The sequence below is a fragment of the Lytechinus pictus genome, chromosome 2 (genome assembly GCF_037042905.1).
Source record: "Lytechinus pictus isolate F3 Inbred chromosome 2, Lp3.0, whole genome shotgun sequence".
Lineage (NCBI taxonomy): Eukaryota > Metazoa > Echinodermata > Echinoidea > Temnopleuroida > Toxopneustidae > Lytechinus > Lytechinus pictus.
Genome location: NC_087246.1, coordinates 7,246,738 through 7,267,013, shown reverse-complemented (window position 1 = coordinate 7,267,013; position 20,276 = coordinate 7,246,738). Strand labels below are relative to the sequence as shown.

Genomic DNA, 20,276 nt, shown 5'->3' with positions numbered 1-20,276 from the left:
AATTTACAATCAGCTTTATGAAATACTGTAATTTGAGCTTGGTGCCCCAGGAAACTAACGCTGGCAGCAACCATGTCAGATGATCTATGATGGGGGTCGGGGATGCCCTAATCTCCTGATTTTTTGCAGGCTTAATTTAACCCCCTCCCCCCTAAAAAAAAATGCATGAGAACCATAGGTTCAATGAGGTGGTTTCAAACCGCCTTGATCATAAGAATCCCCGTTAAATTACGAGAACTTTTTTAGGCTAAAAAATACCCATTAATTATTCCTGCATTCACACCGCCCCGAAACATACCCTTCGGGATAAGTTCCTGAAGTTACGAGCATGCGCAGTATGGTCTGTATAAGCAGGCAAGGCGCGAGATTCAAAATCACTCGCCCAGCAGCCACCCACGGTGCCCGCGCCCAACGACACGCTGGGCTAAAAGTTCCCGTAAATTGCTTTCACATTGCCAAAATACCTGCGACCTTGGAAAAATCCCCGCGAAAGTTCTCGTAATTTCGCCAAGTACCTACTATTTAGCGGGTATTTTCTTTCGGGGAAATTACGCGTTGTTTGCTTTCACATTACCGAAAGACCTGGTATTTTCTGATCGGGGTAAATTTCCCGATCAGAGAATACCTGGAACTGACGAACTTCGAGGCTGTCTGATACCACCTAGCGAGACCTTTGCTTATAAAGAGAGCTCCAGAGCATCGGGGGGGGGGGGGGGATAAAATCATGATGCAATCCATCAAAGTCTGCTTGTGAATTTAGAGTCAGTGGTCAAAGGATAGGGGGGGGCAGCAAAGATGGGCTTTATGAATTACACAAATTACATTCTGTATATCACTCATCTCTCCAACCTATTTTTGATGGAACAGTCATGTGTAGACAGACTATTGAATTTTTAAATCCCTCTTTCTGGGGATCAAAGAATCAGAACAATGACCGATTTCCAGATGAATAAAAGGATTCAACCTTGGAGGATTGAGTCCAGCTTTACAGGAAGTGTGATGTAAGATTCTCTTTTCAAAAGATTTTGTTTCATAAGATCAATTTGAATAGATCATGGAGAAGTGAGCGCAGTCCCTGTATATAATGGATATTGTGAGTGATTAGGATCTCCATATGTGGTTGTCAAATTTATCCATATGATCAAACACCAGACATAAAACAAGCCCTGTCCCCATGATGGTGCAAATTTATCTATACATCTTATCTTAACTCAAAAGTAAAATAAATAATCTGCTTTTTTTTAGTTTGTTTTCTCATTATACACTGAGAGATCTTGTTTCAATAGACCTGCAGAATTCTGAATTAGTTGTGTGTGTCACAGGTGGATGGGGATTCACAAATTTGTTTGTGGATGCCATTTTCCTCTTGCATCCCATTCTATGTTTTATTTTGGAATGATAAGATTATCCAGGAGCAGTCTTGCACTGGGTCTGTTTCATGAATACTTGTTACAGTAACAAATTCATTGATTATTTATATAACAAGTTTACTATCAGCCAATCAAATTGAATGATTTCAGTAGCTTTAAACTGTTTATTGCAAATTTGTTATGAAATGGGCCCCGGGTTTGCAGGCAAACCCCCATCCCTGTCTTATAGAAAATGTCTTCACCTACAGCCCGAAGGTTTTCTACTCTGGTTCACACTCCATTTTATTAAGGGACTACACCCAGGGGGGGGGGGGGGGGGGGCACTCAGTATATAATGCGTGGTGGGTATGTGCCGCGGAGGGGACCCCCATTTTTACACTTAAATTTCTGTTCCAAGGCATAGCATTTTTATCTTATTGAGAAAAAGAAGAAAGAAATCCGCTCCAAAGCTTCGCATATTTTTCGTTACGCCGTTCCGGCCGCATTGATCTGCTACAAAGAGCTGCAATTTCGGTGAAAAGCGGCCGCAGAGCGCTGTTAGACCATCGCCTCTGCGCGAGCGCGCCCGTGCTGCCGGGCTAGCTACATGCACTATGCTTTGCATATTTTTCGTTTCGGCGTTCCGGCTGCATTGATCCGCTACAAAGAGCTGCAATTTCGGTGAAAAGCGGCTGCAGAGCGCTGTTAGACCATCGCAATTGCACGTATGCCCATTCTATAGGGATGCATACGCACTGCACACGCAGGCGACCCGTTCCAAGGACCCCCGTTTTGACAAACATTTGTAGTTCCGGTCCGAAGCCCGTTCCGAGGACCCATCTTTTTACAATAAGCCCGCTCCAAAGCCTCGGTTTTTGTCTCGCCCGCAGCACATACCTACCAATTTTCGGTCGAGTACCCCACCCCCCCCCCCCCCCCCCCCCCCGGACTACACTCATTTCTGAGAGATACCCTACTTTCTAACCTCCACTTTCTCGCCTCTCCATTTCATACCTCTATCCACTTTTCTAAGTCTTTTTTCTGGGACTTAACACATGGTGTACTGTAAACTACTTTCGCGATAATTCATACCACCATACAAACCGTCAAACATCTGAAAACAAACCAAGTTGGTACTTCTGCTAGACTTCTCTCAAATCCCACATGATATCATTCATAGTCTGTGTCTGCAGACTGATCTAGGACATTTAATTGTTCAATCCTTCACCTCCTGCCCCATGTATTAATTTTTTTTTGGATGTATTGACATATATATAAGAAAATATGAATTAAATGGCATTAATGGTATTATGATTGTATGTGTTTTTGCTGTTTTCTTTATTACAGGATGTAGTTTGGAGAGAAGAAAACAAGGTTGCAACAATAGCACAAGACTTTAAGATTCCTGAGGTAAGTGAGAGTTTGTAGGAATTTAAATCTGTTGGTTAGGTAAGAGTATCTTGCAATGATTCTTAATTTCAAATTTGCTCTCAGTTTATCAATGATGATGCATATTGCTACTGGTTTGATGAAACTTTGTATCTCAAAATTTAGATATTTTGATGACAGCTCCAAATAAGCTAAATTTTAAAGTTATAACATAGGTAGCAACCTTCTTTTGCCTATAAAGAGTTCTTAGCAGGTATCAGGAGCCTCTTTTCACACAATATGAGACTGCTACCATTGCTATATTTTTAAAATACAGCCTTTTCTAAGCTGCCGTCAAATTTTTTTAAGTGTGGAGGTTTTATTAGCAGAGCCACAATATTGTTAATTTATAAGAATCAAATTATAATGGATATATTTTCCAGTACCCTGTATGTTTATTCACACCTGCAATGAAAGGGGAACCCCGGCTAAAAATTGTAATATTGGGCTTTAAATTGCTTTAATTTGACTTACTTTATTCTTGATTTAGAAATGTTCTGTTATTATAGACAAGTGCACCCAAACAATAAGTTTATTTGAAGATAAAGAGAAAAGTCCAACGAGCAAGACACTGAAAATTTCATCAAAATTGCATGTAAAATATAAAGAAAGTTATGACATTTTAAAGTTTCGCTTTATTTCACAAAACAGTTATATATGCACATCCTGGTCAGTACGAAAATGAGGAGACCTATGACGTCATCCACTCACTGTTTCTTTTGTATTTTATTATATGAAATGTGAAATATTCTAATTTTCTCCGCATTGTCAAGTAAAACAAAAATTAATGCCCCCCTTAACACCTGGAATAAGCATTATTCTAATACTATATGGTTCAGTCAAGTTGGCCCTTATTGTCAAATCTGTAAAAATGAAATATTGTATAATTCAAACAATAAAAAAAACAAGAAATGGTGAGTGAGGGACATCATTGACTGTCTCATTTGCATGTCACTGAGTTGTGCATATAACTGTTTTGTGGAAAATAAGCGAAACTTTAAAATGTCATACCTTTCTTATTTTACATCCGATTTTGATGAAATTTTCAGCATTAATGATTATGCTAGTTTGATTTTTCTCTGTTTATTCAAATCAACATTTTTCTGAGGTGGACTTGACCGTCCAAAATAGGGTGTTTGCAGAGCTGCCAAGCAGTAATGATTTTTCAGAATTTAGTACTGAAAAAATAGAAGGATACTGATGGTTCTATGCAATGTACTGCATTTCTAAAGCTTCAGTTGTATGTGTTCTATGGTATTTCTTTGAAAATACTAATTTTCCCACCAAAATACTTATTTTCAGCTTTTAAAATACTGAAATGTTCAGGTTACCAGCCCTGTGTTTGGCACGCATACTTTATTACAATTTTCTGACAGAGGACTGTATAAATTTTTACCAACAGGTTTTAGAGAAGTATCGCATTGGAGGGACTATTGGCTTTGGTAAAGATGGTCGACCTATCTTTCTGGATCCATTTGGTCTAATTGATTTCAAAGGTATGAATGTAACATGTACAGTTTGAATTTCAGCATCTACACCTGTACATAGTAATTTGTTTCTTCAACACAGCCATTGATACAGAAATAGGTATAAAAAATTATTGTAAGGTAATGCACAATAATGTCATGAATAGCAAGCAAAATATTGAAAACCTGTTTTCCTGCTTATCTCTAGATGCTCATCAGAGTATGTTCACAGTGTGACACATTGTGGTTCTCCTTTGATATTATCTTACTCATTGTGCCAGTAAGATACTATATGCCTTTATATATTCAATAATTTTAGATTTTCTTACAACTAAAGGATATGTATTTTTTGTTCAATTATTGACCACTGTATTCAAGATCCTTTTGAATTACAGAGTACTTCCTTGTGGAATCCTATATAAAAGTTTCACCATTATGATTGAAACATATGAACATTTTCTTTTTGTTTTTACTATTGAGTTCTCTGTTGAGAGAGGAAAAAATATGACAATATACAATATTCAGATGCCTAAAAAAAATCATAATTGGAAGTGATAGTGTGGCATTAAAGATATATGTAGTGAAATATACTTTTTTTCTCTCATTGTTTTTCCAATCTCAGGCCTTCTACATTCAGTGACACAGACAGACATAATGAAGTTCTACATCCAACGTTTCTCTGGTCTTAATGACCTTATGATTCAACAATCAAGGAAGGTATTGTCTTAAAGTTTCTTTTCACCCTCAAATTTGTCACTTTTAATGAATGTAAAAAAATTACAGAAACATGGCAATGACAGTTTGGTGAAGCTCATCTATGTACATCAGAATTTGGAATTTTAAAAGTTGAATTTTGTGCTATCTCTTGAATGCTACACTCCCATATAAAAGTATGTCATTGATATCATCAGTTTTCTTTGGTCGTACTGTATCATGTTTGCAATTATTCAGTTAGGATTAAAATAAACTTCCCTTCTTGTATTGTGGTCAACTCTGCCCAACTCATGGACTATAGAAACATTATTACTTACAAAAGGTAATAACACATGTTTTGCCTTATTTTGAAAAATTGATCTAATGTGATCATTAATTCACATATTAAGATAAGATTGACTTAAGCAAACTTGATTGTCTAATATGTAGTGATATGCTGGAATGTATTGCACAAATCAAAATATCTCAAATAAAATGCTTTTGTATTATTGAAATAGTAAATGGTTTTATTATTGATTGTTATGTAATGCCCATGCTTCACAATTACTCAAATGAGTCACTCTATAACTCTAGTGGAAAATTCAGAAAATCAGAGATGTTTAGATCGCAAGTTTGATATTAAAAGTTATCACAATACAAAGGAAAATTATTACAGCTTTCCATTTTTTTTCTTTTTTTTATAGCTGCTGTTATTCTCAGAATGAAATTAGTGTCTGTTTTCAGACTTAGAATTTATTATGTTTTGGTGTTTTTGGCAGTTGAATACCAAGGTTGAAGGAATCCATTTTATTATGGACTTTGAGCATCTTGGAAGACAGCATCTCTCAAGGCCATCTACTCAGCTACAAATTTCTGTAAGTAATGTTTTATAATACCCATGTTAGCTTATATAATTGTATTTAAGTAATTTGTTAAACAATTCCAACGATGTAGCCAATAGCGAGTATGTATGCAAGTCACATGATTCATACTGGGTGCAGCACTATACATATTGGATGCATCAATTCTCTTCTGATGCATATAAATCCTGAGACTCTCTGAAATACATGTTTTTTCAAAGAGAAAATTATGACAAGGATTTTCATATGAGTTCTCATGTACACTTAACATACCGGCTACACTTGTGATGTCATAATAGAAGAAGATGTTGCCTCTTTTTCTTTGCAATCAGTGGAAACTTGAAACTTAGAATGGATTTTAATGAATTGTCCAATACATTCATACTGCTGACCCATTTTACAAAACAAATAATGCACATTGTTAAAATTTGTGATGCATGCATTTGGCTATACGTAATATTCGGCACAAGCACCTTGTAGTAAATGAAGAGGCTTAATAGGAGAAAATTATGATTTGTTTACAAATTTTCGGCATTACTCCTATTGTTTAAGATCGGTATGCTCGATCTGTAATGAAAATCATAAGTCAGAAAAAAATTGGAACCAGTGGTATTCGAACCTGCCATCTACTGCTTTCCGGGCAGCGACTTAACCACCAGGCTATTCTGGTTCACGGCTAAGCCACGATGAACTGGAATTCAAATACCCTCGATCCTTTTCTTTCTGACTCATTAGTATCTGAATGCCGTCCGCCATGGACAATAGATAGTAAATGAAGAGGCTTTAATAGGAGAAAATTATAATTTGTTTACAAATTTTCGGCATTACTCCTATTTGTTTAGGATCGGTATGCTCGATCTGTAATGAAAATCATAAGTCAGAAAAAATTGAAACCAGTGGGATTCGAACCTGCCATCTACTGCTTTCCGGGCAGCGACTTAACCACCAGGCTATTCTGGTTCACGCCTAAGCCGAGATGAACTGGAATTCAAATACCCTCGATCCTCTTCTTTCTGACTCATAGTATCCGAATGCCGTCTGTCGTGGACAATAGATAGTAAATGAAGAGGCTTTGATAGGAGAATTGGAGAAAATTACTCCTCTATTTGTTTAAGATCGGTATGCTCGATTCGAAATGAAAATCATAAGTCAGAAAAAATTGGAACCAGTGGGAAAGCAGATGATGGCAGGTTCGAATCCCACTGGTTCCAATTTTTTCTGACTTATGATTTTCATTACAGATCGAGCATACTGATTTGTCAATCTTGTCAAAGCATACCGATAGGAGTAATGCCGAAAATTTGTAAAAAAAAAAAAAGCACCTTGTACTTCTCACACATTGTTAATACCCTTGAGTGCTCTACAGGACCACTGACACTCCTAAAAATTACTGTGTATTATTTGTATGATATTTTAATTATGATATTATCAGAAGCCTTATATTTGTAAATTATTGTGCACTTATATGATGTATTCTCTGTAGAGTACCGAAGTGGTGACATCAGTTATCTTGGTGTCATGGTGGCCTGGTTCTAAACAAATGAACCCGGAGCGTGTTTCTCATAGGAGAAAATGGCTGCTAATGGAATTTCATCGCTTGCAACCTCAGAATGATGGTAATCTTTGCAAATACAAATGTGTAAAGACGGTCGTCAGCTACGACTCTGTTTAAAATTAGCCGCTCTGTTGTCATGACAGTGACGTCACATTTCGGTACTCTGTTGTGATTTTGACGAGAATGAATATAGAGATTAATAGAAATGAAAATTGTCATGGTTATAACTACTTTTATTTAATCAGGTTGTGAACTTGTGCGAGGATCATTTTCCAGAGTTGTTGTATCGTGTATACATCCTTCGTAGTCCTCGTCTCTTTCCTCTCCTTTACTCTCTTGTCAGTCCTTTCCTTGGTGAACGCACACGCAACAGGACAGTCTTCTGTAAAGGTAATTTTCTCCCCCTCCATGCCTTCCAATGTGTGGATAATGTTCCCAAATAAATTTTCCAGAAGGAAAAATCCTGACTTTTTTTTTTTGGGGGGGGGGATTATTGTTGAGGAATAAGCAGGTTAAAAGTGCTCAAGCTTCTTTATGAAGAAGACTTTTTACACCATTTCTAAGCCTGAGCCAAATGATTGTCACTCAAACTTTTGAGGAAACTTTGACATTCATTGTGTTTCTAGAAAAAAAAGCCCATGAAAACAATCTTATCAAGTTAAGCAGGTGTCCACACATCTCATTGTTTTATTTCTTATCAAAATATGTAAAATATATTATTAGTCTCTTACCAGGATATCTTTTGCCACATCAGTAACTTTGAATTATACATCCGGTGTAACTTTGTGTAATGTGAAGGAAAAATTATGAAGCAAACTTTCACCTCTTTTTCATCTTGGATTTAATGCAAATTGTCTGTGATATATTTCACCCTAAACAGACAGGGCTATTTCGACGCCTTAGAAGACTGGGGGGGGGGGGGGCTGATCTCGGCCGTTTATTGCGCGATCATGACGAAAATTGACACGCGCGTGACCCATGGTATAATCTAAAAAAGTACATGATCTAATTCTGCAAAAAAAATCTCATTGCTTATTAATCATGCTGATTTATGCATAAAATCAAAACTTTGCTCAAATAAATTAAATATTGCCCCTAAAATGCTGATTATTGGTTTACAAACTCTTTATAGGAATATGATAAAATGCACTTGGATTGGTATACATCACATTTATTTTCTTATATTTATTGTTTTCTGAATTTTATTTATTATTTCTTTGTTTTTTACTTTTGTTCTTTATTGTTTTTTCAATGGAAATTGTTGGGGACTTTATTTTGACCATACACAAGATGAAATCGATTGATTTTAATCAGTAAAAGGAGAAATGATACATATGTGAATTTTGCCTAAAAACACTATCTGCATTGGATTTGTACACAAATTCACGTTTTTTCCGCAATTCTTTTTAGTCTCAAAAGTTGCATGAGACTTTAAAGTAAAAAGTCAGCGAGCGACGCGTTAAAAAAAATTTGTGCGGCGGATTTACCGCGAAAAATTAGGGTTAATGTGTAATATTTAGATCTTCTAAGCTCAGCTGTCTTTTTTAACCATTGAATATTTGAAAGAATAACATGGCACCATTTCATTAAGTACTACTTGTTCTCTTGAACAGATAACTTTGCAGAAGTTCTTCTTAAGAACATTGATGCAGAGGTACTTCCAAGATATTGGGGAGGAACCAGGGAGGAAGATGGCGATGGTCAATGTCCTTCTATTGTAAGTCAACTCAATATGAAATATGCTTTTGTGGTTCCAAATGGATTTTAAAATATGTATTTTTTTTGGTCATATATAGAAGAAATACTAAGCTCTATGAAATGATCAAGTATCCTTTATCTCCTTCATCCCTTTTGTCTCATCTTTCTTTCTCTTTACGAGGCAAACATGTTGACCTAGTATTCACTTTTCCTGTCAGTGTGTTGGTCTGTTTGTCTGTTACAAAAATGTTAAAAGATTTTGTTCTCATTTCTTTGCTCTCATTTCTTTGTTTCTATGTCAATTAAGTTTATACTTGGTACATATGATCCTTGGGTAATACCACATGTGGTTTTTTTTAGGGTGATAAGGTCAAAGGTCATCTAGGTGTCAAAAGGTTAAATGATATTTGGTCATGTCTGTTACAAAAGTTTTTGTTCGACTTGCTCTCATTTCTTTATTTCTTCATCAATTATGTTGACACTTTGTGCATATGATCCTTGGGTAGTAACACATGTGTGTTCATGAGGGCTATGGGGTCAAAGGTCATCTAGGAGTCAAAAGGACAAATGATAACGTTGAAGTTTTTGTTCGACTTGCTCTCATTTCTTTATTTCTGCATCAATTATGTAGACACTTGGTATATATGATCCTTGGGTAATACCACATGTGTGTTCGTGGGGTGATGGTGTCCAAGGTCAAGTTTTTGTTCAAATTGCTCTCATTTCTTTAGAAGCATTAATTGTGCTTACACTTGGTAGGTAATACCACAAGTGTGTTGAAGATGATGGGGTCAAAGATCATCTAGGAGTCAAAAGGTCAAGTTATTGTTCAAATTGCCCTCCTTTCTGCATCAATTATTTTACTAAGAACCATTGGGTAATACCACACGTGTGTTCATGAGGATGATCAGGTCAAAAGATCATATTGCATATTTAATTGATTCTTGATATCAGACGAGACTCCAGAAAGGCGTTAAAAACACCCTTTTTTCTGTGTGTAGCTTGAAAATTGCATAATTTGATAAAACAAATTATATGTCCCCCCCCCTCCCTTCCTGTTAACATTTGAAGAATAACTTGTTTAAATGACAGGAAATATGTGTCACAGTGCTGTATCTTTGAGAATAAAGTCCAATATAAAAGCACTTTTTGTTGGGATGATCATCAATTGGAGTAATACTAATTGCATTCTAATTGAATCAAGTGTGAGTGATCTGTTTATTTCTTAGATTAATCAGTGTTGATAATATATTTGCCCTATCTCTTATCGTAGGTAAGAAGAGGAGGGAAGGTTCCTAAAGAATTCTATCTGACAGGAAAAACATTGTCCATTGATCCATCTCAGATGACCAAGAAGGAGATCTCTAGCCGTGGATCATTAGAGCTCACATACCTTGTCACAAAGCATAATAGTCTCATTAAGTAAGTATGTAGTTTCTCATTGACTAGGATGGTATTTCATGGAACTGTTTCAGATGACTTTATGATGACCGGTTGGCGTAATGTGGTATCACAAACATTCCTTCTCTTGACATAATGGCAGTGTTTTTTTATAACCCTATTCAAATTTCGAATACTTTTGAATGGTCCGATTAGGGTTGAAGATTTTAGTACCCCTGGTATTCAAAAATTTATTTCAATTTTAGTTGTTGAGAATAAAATTGATTGAGAACTTTATCTAGCACACAAGAAAGGTTCACTAGTCATGTGTAAAAATGTGCTTCACTTTCAAACATAATGATACATAACTGGCTTTGAGAAATAATAATAATAATACACTTCATTTATATAGCACCTTTTCATCAGATACAAAGCGCATTAAAGAAATAAACAGAAACACAAATAGGGAGTATGAAACATAAGAATAATAACTACAAAATTATGAACATTAAATGGAAACCGTACAGAAAAATTAGAATAGGTAAGTTTTTAGACATTTCTTAAATGAGGAAAGTGTTGGGGAAGTCTTTAGTGAAGGCGGCAAGGAGTTCCATGTTTTAGGGGCAACGATCGAAATGGCCCTATCACCTATTTGTTTAGCAGTATGAGGTACAGCAAGAGTACTAGTGGCTGAGTGAGTGTTGTATTTGGATGTGTGTGCTTAGAGAAGGTCAGCTGAATAGGTTGGGGCTTGATTGTTAACACAATTATAAGCTAGAATTAAGGTCTTATGTTTGATACGATCATTAACTTGGAGCCAGTGGAGATCATTTATAAGAGGAGAGACATGGTCATACTTTGATTTACAACTTGTATAAGCTTTGCTGCTTTATTTTGAAGGAGTTGAAGAGAGCTAAGGTCTTTAAGTGATATGCCATTGAGAAGTGAGTTACAATAATCTAAACGTGATAGGATTAGTGATCTTACAGCTGCATGACAGGAATCTTTATTAACAAACTTTCTAATTCTACTAATATTACGTAAATGGAAATTAACTGATTTAGACACATGTTCCGACATATTCATACATTTATCATAAGTAACACCCAGAATGTGAACAGACGATGAACATTTCTGTTCAGTTCAGTTCATTTATTTCAAATTCCATATAAATATAACATTAAACAAAATTACATCTATCTATACACAACAGGAAAGCAAAGATTAAACAATAATTTGGCATACATGGTATATACGAATAATGTTAACATATTGTAGTTATAACAGGAATTAGGGGAAAGCCACAAAAAGCCAGATGGCTTGTCGAGCAGGGTACCCTATTTAATAATAGTATGTTTATCAATCTTAAGCTGAACATCTTGTAGCTGCTGGTGATGCTTAGAAGATGCTGCAATCATGAATTCGGTCTTGTCTTGGTTCAGTTTCAGTTTATTAGTCAGCATCAATGAATGAACATCAGACATATACTTTGGTAACTTGTCTAACGACTCATTGATACTTTGTGGAACCTTTGGATTGCATGCACAGTAAATCTGGATGTCATCAGCATGAATATGGTGTCGGACATCATGCTTCTGTAAAATATCTACCACTGGTTGAAGATATAAATTAAAACACTGTGGGCCATTAACTGAACCCTGTGGAACTTCGTATTCAAGAAGAGAGTCATCAGAAGTTGAGGTGTGTATTCTTACATGATATCTGCGATTCTGGAGGTAGGATTCAAACCAGGCTAGTGCAGATCCGGTGATACCATACCGTTTTTGTAATCTGCTGAGTAGCAAACCATGATCTACTGTATCAAATGCTGCGGATAAATCGAGTAGAATCATAAAAACTGCTTGTTGGTTATCCAAAGCCCTACAGATATAATCATGGACACAGACCAGAGCAGTCTCAGTGCTATGTTGAGCCCTGTTTGCTGACTGATGTGTATCCATGAGCTGATTGGACTCAACATATGATGCAAGCTGGTTTGAAACAGCAGTTTCAATAAGCTTGCCCATATATCTGATATTCGAAACTGGCCGATAATTCTGAAGCTCCTTCTTGCTCATTGACAGTTTCTTGAGAATAGGAGATATCATAGCTACACTGAGTGGTAACAGATACACACCTGATGCCAAAGATTGATTAATAATTTCTGTGAGATTTGGAAGTATCACTGGTAGATGTTGCTTCAATAACCAGGTTGGCATTGGATCAAGGGCGCAAGACTTATTCGAAGGGTTATGGACCAGCTTCTGGACTTCACTTTCCATCAGCGACCTAAATTTATCCAGCTTAGGAAGCGAATCATTCAAGGAAGTTTCTAGGACACTGGTGTTATCATGACCAATATATCGATCATCAATACACTGACGGATGTCCTTTACTTTCTTCGCGAAAATAATTGCAGAAAGCTGAGGCAAGGGTAGATACAGATTCAAATTGTGGAAGAAGACGATCCTGTTTGTTTAGCAGTCTATTCAAAGTCCTAAACATTTCTCTTGGGGTGCTGTCCTGGAGCAAATCATTGAAGTAGTTTGCTTTTTCGGTTAACAGAACATTCCTAACAAAGTCCTTTGCATTATAAGCAACTTTTGCAGCAGACAGCAGGTTTAATGCTTGAATCCTCTGAAGTTGTTTTAGACTTGAGTTTACGCCATTTCCTCTCATATCGCCTACGGTCACGTCTTGCTTCAGCAATCCTTGATTTGTACCACTCCGGACGATGTCGAGTGGTTATTACACAATTTTCATGTGGTGCATGCTTATCAAGAACAGTGGTGACTGCATCATCAAAGCTCTTGACACTGTCTTCAACATCACTTGCTCCCTGAAGATCCAAGAGTTGGTTAAAAGATCCTTGCTAAATTCATCATGATCAATAGATTTGTAATGACATGAAGCTGATAATGTCTGTATCCTCGGTGGTTTCTTTAAGTGAACCTGTGTCATCACAAATGCTTGATCGGACATGTTCATAGTTACAACATTGACTGACGACAGTAGACCTTCAATCTCGCGTGTAATTACAAGGTCTAGGATGTGGCCACTCTTTTGTGTGGGCTATTTAACATGCTTGCTTATTTTGTAACTTCATTCTCTAAAAACTTTCAGAACTTTGGCTGGAGTATTAGGTTTGATGAAGGAGGGGGGGGGGGGTGACAGATGACATTGCCAGGGAATACATCTATGTTGTGCAGCAATGTAACTTCAGATTTATAAATATATATATAAGATTGAATCGATTCTAATATTATTTTGACTGAAATTGTTCTTATTTCAGTTATGAGTTCCGGACCCAGGACAGTGACATTGCGTTTGGGATCAAATTCATAGGAGAGGATGGAACCAAGACTGCAATCATTGAGTCTCAAAGACTCAATTGCCATCGAGTTCCAGAAATGGGTAGCATTGATCTCAAAGATCCAGGAACATGTAAGAAGTTGTCTCCTTGACCATTTAATTTAGTTTAGTGTAGTGTAGTGTTGTGTTGTGTTGTGTTGTGTTGTGTTGTGTTGTGTTGTGTTGTGTTGTGTTGTGTTGTGTTGTGTTGTGTTGTGTTGTGTTGTGTAGTGTAGTGTTGTGTTGTGTTGTGTTGTGTTGTGTAGTGTAGTGTAGTGTAGTTCAGTTCAGTTCAGTTTAGTTTAGTTTAGTTTAGTTTAGTTTAGCCTAGCCTAGCCTGGTAATCTTGGGCAGAATTATGTTGGTGAAGCATCTTGGAAAATTATTGTGCAGAGGGGGTTAACATACAGTATAGTTCTATTAGGGATCTTTAGTTAAGTACAGAGTAGTTTCAATCAATAATACTGTGTTTGCTAAGATCTATTCACACTTTCAAATCCTCAAAAATCTAAGCAGGGTATTTAACTTAAAGAAAGAGTTATACAGCGCGTCCCAAAAAAAATGTCCCTCTGACATAGGACTGAATTAATTATAAAATGTGGTAGGATTCTCAAATAAATGTTCATGAGTAGAAAGCTCATTTCACGATCTAACTTCTATGAAAATTTCATTAGTCCTGCTTCAGCGGTTTTGAATACACACCCTGTTACGTAACAGTGGTGCATTTTAGCCCATTCCAAGTTTGCAGCATTGATGCATTTCTTCATTGTCTATGGCATGTTAAACCCCATTTTTACATCCAGGATCTGAGCAGGGACATTTCCCTAATCATATCCAGGCTCATCAAAATATAAACTTGAGCATGTTCAAAAGGACAAGAAACATACAAAAATTAAGTTTGTTTGATGATTGATAAGGGGAATCAGTGCACCAACTTGAAAGAAAATGTGAATGATGGATGAGTAAAATAAGCTGAAAAAAGGTGGAATCCACAAGTTAATCACCCTTTGCGAAAAGGAACTTTACCAAAGAAAAATTTGACTTTTTTTCTTTTAAAAAGTTACATTGAATTAACTTGACCTCAGTAGCTTATTAACTGAAAAAAAAGTAATGAAAACAAAAATGCAGTATTAATCATGAATTAGGCATGAAATAGACATGTTCTGTTGTCTCAATCACTGTGCATCCCCATTATCAAACATGAAATGAACTGTAAAATACTGTTTTTGCCCTTTTGAACATGCTCAAGGTTGTGATTTGATGAGCCTGGTTAGATCATGGAGATTTCCTTGGTCAGAACAAGGAGATAGAGGTGATATCTCCTTGGTCAGAAAGTGCAGAACCCAAAGCAGTGCTGCATGCGTGCAAACTTGGAATTGGCTGAAAAGCACCACTGTTACATAATAGGCTGTGTATTCAAAACAACTGAAGCGAGACCAATGAAATTTTTATAGAAGTTAGAACATGAGATGGGCTTTCTAGTTCGATACATTTCATTGAGAATCATTTATATTTTTGGAAGTAATTTAGCTGCATATCAGAGGGACATTTTTGGGGGGACGCGCTGTATAAACATTACACATCACCTGCCACATTTTAATAATCAATTAAGATATAAAAATTACCATTTAACTTTGGAGTTTAAGATATATCTAAAGATGAGTCCTGAAACATCTTTTGGGGTTTTTTTTTCATTATAAAATGGGAGAATTAAGATTCCTGAATGTCATAACTATTTAGTGGATTTGGAAAAAATCTTGATATTCATGTATGTTTTTTCCAACCAGATGTAGTCAAGTTTGACAACAGCTACAGCTGGACAAAGAGTAAGAAACTACATTATTGGATTGAGCTTCTAGAACCCGATGATAAGGCAGAGGAAGACATCGAGAAACAGGATCATCAGGTAGATGATCCAGACTTCTTACCAGCTGAAGAAGGCTAGTAATCTTCATACTATCAAACCATGGATATTGGAACAATTCCGAGTAGCCAAAAATGAAATGGAGACGAAGGATGATTTTCATTAAAATGTGATTATAGCCCCTGTAAACTGCCATTGGGTTAAATTTAAGATCATGCAACTGAACAACTGCAACTGCCAATTTCAAATCTCTTAGAAACCACACAAATCTGTTTGACTTACAAGATCTTTGGCTTGAGGAGAAGTCAATATTACATGTTTTGCAGAAAGCTCCGTTTTACTTCGGGAACTATTTGATTCTATATGGGAGGTTGACCTTTCCTTACTTTACTGTATATTTGTAATGAACCGAAATTAGGTGTAATTCAGAAAATACTTTCCTCTAAGACATATCTGCACTGAGCCTGTTATAAAGAACTTCATTCATGACAGGATACTCATTGGCAAATTTTAACAGAAATTAATACAATAAAGATGAATTTATAGATAAAATCTGGTACTATTAAAGATTATATTAAAGAAAATATAATGTTCACAGAATTGATCAAAACTTACACAGAATTATATTTTTGAAAATAATAAATATCTACCAAACAATTTTTCAGGAAAATGTAAAAGTACAGATTACTGAGCAAATGAAGATCAGAAAATTGAAAAATGATGATCCTTTTATAGTGTGATCCCACATGCTTTTTCCTGTGTTAGCTACACGAGAAAAAGCACATGGTAATGGCATGAATATAATTTTGAGCAAGCCTGAATTATTTTGATTAAACTTTGTTGTTCTAAATAAGTATTCTGGCATATGATAAACACTTTAGGATTGGTTCCAACCATTTACTATCAAAATTGGCTTACTATACTAGAACTTATACTTGGCTTTAATGTATAAAAATCCCAATGTAGGATGGGGTATGAAAAGATATTTTATAATAATAATAATAATATAGGTATATTTATCCAGGGAAGCCACTTCAGTTCTGAAAACTGTTCTCCCAGCGGGCCCTGCTATTATTATTACCCCGGCTTTATCTCTTATTTTCTGGGGTTGAGTATATATTGGTGCCGTTCTGTGTGGCTAAATCAAATCTCAGACAGGCTCTGCTAATGAATCAAGATTATACAAAGACTAAATGGCTGAATATTATTGAAGGATGTTAAGTTATTGATATCTGCAAAAGTTTGTGAACTGTGTTAAATTATTGCTACCTCAAAAGGACTTTCTGTTGGAGTTATTTTTTCAACATGTGACCAAATCCTGAGACAAATTTTCTTCTTTCAAGTGTATACTATCACTTTTTGTTTTACTAGAGATCACCAACTTCAAGCCCCAATATAATTATGTTGCCAACACTGGTGTAAATTCATAACGTCATGCTATTCATGTGGGGGAATGGAACAATAGATCATCGCCCTTGAACAATAGGATAACTGCATGGATTTACACCAGTGGTTGCCAATCAACAACCAATGATATGATCAGTTTGTTATCCTATTCTGTGTGCTTTCATGGGGTCCCAGCTTCTATTGCGGTTGTACCTTTGACTCTATTATTTATTTCCTTGTATTATATAAGCAAACATGCAGGCTCGGTAAAGTAAATTTAGTTGAGCTCCCAGGGAGCAATAACTGAAAATCAGGGAACTCTTTTTCTACATTTACATCATGTTGTCATACTGTCAACCACGACCAATAATTAAATGATTTTCCAAATTGCTTTATTTTTTTTTTGCAAACGATCAATTTTTCATGTTATTTTTTCATAGAATTCTCAACTCTATCATTTATTGCTCTTAATTCATGGCTGGTGCAATTAGGCATTCAGGTGGGTTGAGGGACATATCAAAAAGCCCAATTATTTTGTTTTTAGAAAAGTCTCCCTTGATTGCACGACTGTATTTTTCTTCTCTATGGCCCATTTTATGCACTTGAGTTTAGCTCAAACTCTCGTCTAAAGTTGTGATTTAACTGTGGATAGCCAATATGGCACTAATCTCTAACACATGAGGTTCAATATGTCAGTATATTGGGTACTCAATTCATTCATAATTGTCTGGAAACAACAATAGTTTTCTCAACCATATAAAGCATTGGGAAAGAACACAAAAAACACAAGAAACATATAATGTAAAATGACATTTTTGGCTTTCAAAAAATTTCAGCAAAGTTGGATAGTTGCCCGACTTAGATTTGACTTCAGAATATTAGGTCTATGTGTTTAGATTAAGAAGAGGTATTATTCACTCTAATGATCTATCATATTTTGAGTCTATCATTTCTTTCTGAAATGCTTTCTTTAGCTTATGATCTATACTTGATAAGATTTACCATGGCTGGTAGAATCCATAACACTGATTTAAGTCAATGTTCAACGTGCTTCTACATGTTTTCCAATACCAATACCTATTGGGGAATTTACATATATAGTACATATCAGCATTCATCAATGCATAAAGAATGTTGTTTTTAAGCATGTCCCAACTGAATTCTATGTATATTAAAGTAAGTGGTACTATGTGATAGGTGTATTAATCTCATTAAATGAATGTTCTTTATTAATGTTTTGTAATATATGAAAGAAGGTTATTTTCCATTCACTATTCATTTATGAATGATTCGCTATGCTTTGAAAGTAATTTGACAAGATCTGCATAGTTTTTATGTTGACTTATCAGAATGTAAACTGTAAATACTACTTTGTGGGATTGGTCCTCATTGCTCTCATTTACCATATGTATTTTTTTTTTATGTTAATAGCTGCTTATTTGAATTTTATGATAATTTCTTTTATCATGTCATTTTAAGAAGTATTCTTTTATACACATTTATAATGCTGCAAAAAAAGTATATCATTTTTATTTTGTGCTTTTCTTGTTGTTATGGTATTACTGCCCAAGGAAACAGGGTCTTATACATTGTAATTGCCTCTGAAACTGAATGTTAGAAATTTAACAAACTCCCCCACCCCCTTTGTATTCATGTTTTTCCTCTTATTTCAGAGTCAAGCCATGAAGGCTGGCTCACACCTTTGCATGTTGCAGTTTGGGTCAGCTGCATATTGCCGAACACAGGCAGACACAACAAAGCACAATGAAACAAGATAGTACGAGGTCGATACACAGACTAAACTGAAAGCTTCAGTCGCTTGTCAGACTGATTTCAAATGGTCATTATTTTATTTATATTCCACATATGAAATCATTGTGCTTCTCTTCATGTAGAATTTTGGAAAAACTAGTAAAGATCTTAGAAAAAATGTGCTCAAGCCAATGCTTGTTTTACTACTAGCGTGTATGTAAACTGCACACACTCATCTTGCTCTTGATTAAAGATAATTGTGATGTCACAAAGGAATTTTACCGTCACGATATGTGATGGAAAATATAGAAAAATTGAGAGGCAATGCACTATTTCAAATTGATGAAGTTTTGTGTTATGGGCTGAAGTAATCCGACAAGTCTTTATGGTGATTGATGGGTTAAGTAAAATTTTTCACATGATTTTAATTTGTTACCAATCCTAAGCAAAATTCTTAGTATATGGTATATGACATTGATTGAATTTACAGCAATGTTGATGTAGTACTTATTGAATCTGAGTTTTATATGTACAGCAGAGAAATTTCATATTGATTCATATATCTGTGTGTTCCCACTTGGCTATATTTGTATTCCATACCAGCAGGCTTCATCATAAATGTGTATATCTTGGGGGATAATTTAAAGACAATTGAAATATTATAATTAACATGTTGTTATGAATATATATTCATCAAAGATATACATATATTTTTCTAAATAGAGATTTCTGTATTTAGTGATTTGGTTACATTATAAGGAAGGGAAGCTCTAAATTCAAATCTATGGTTAGAGAATGTTATTTTTATATGAAGGATTAATGTCTGTAAATGAACCAAGTATATGTGACCATCATTGTACCGGTGTATTCATGAAAGCTGAATTTGCTGAAAATGCTTACTGAAACTTGAACAAATCAAGAAAAAAGTACTTATAATATATTCCTGTTAATCATAACATTTTAATGTCTTTGTTTTATTGGATGTGGCACTGTATTACCCATTCCATGTATTCAGTACTAATGTTTTATCACATTTTATCATTATAAATAAAATCATGAATGGTTTTTAAACATACAACTCTACTACTACTATATTTTGTACATGTTTCCTTTGGCAATATATCAATCTACATTTGCCCCTCTCAACCCTGGTTTTAAAATGATACCGAGTAGGATGTGAACAAGACTGAGAATTAATTTTCCAGCACTCATGAAGGCTTAATGAAAGAAATGCTCCTCAGGGAGTGGAGATTGTACCCTTTAGTCCATTGAATATCTCCATTGACCAGGCTTATGGTTTACAAATAACACATTGAACTGAGTGTGGGAGTGGAAATGCAGTACCCGTTTCTTACAATCAAATCGTTTTGGAGACTTAAAATTTCGCCAAGGATGACAAAAGAATCCTAAAAGCTAAAAACCTGAAAAATTTCTAAATTTGGGTTACTTTTTTTGCCATATCATGGCTGACCCATCTACCGATGTATGCAGTAC

At 35.5% G+C, this 20,276-nt stretch overlaps 1 protein-coding gene across 1 annotated transcript; it reads left to right on the top strand.

Annotated features, from left to right (window-relative positions):
• Positions 1–1,084: 1,084 nt before the first annotated feature.
• LOC129253613 (retinal-binding protein-like) lies at positions 1,085–19,860 on the top strand. Its single transcript, XM_054892040.2, has 10 exons — positions 1,085–1,093; positions 2,697–2,759; positions 4,180–4,273; positions 4,866–4,960; positions 5,716–5,811; positions 7,597–7,741; positions 8,965–9,068; positions 10,323–10,471; positions 13,722–13,873; positions 15,568–19,860. The coding sequence occupies exons 1-10, from the start codon at positions 1,085–1,087 to the stop codon at positions 15,723–15,725; spliced, it is 1,065 nt and encodes a 354-aa protein (XP_054748015.2). The 3' UTR covers positions 15,726–19,860.
• The last annotated feature ends 416 nt before the right edge of the window (positions 19,861–20,276 follow it).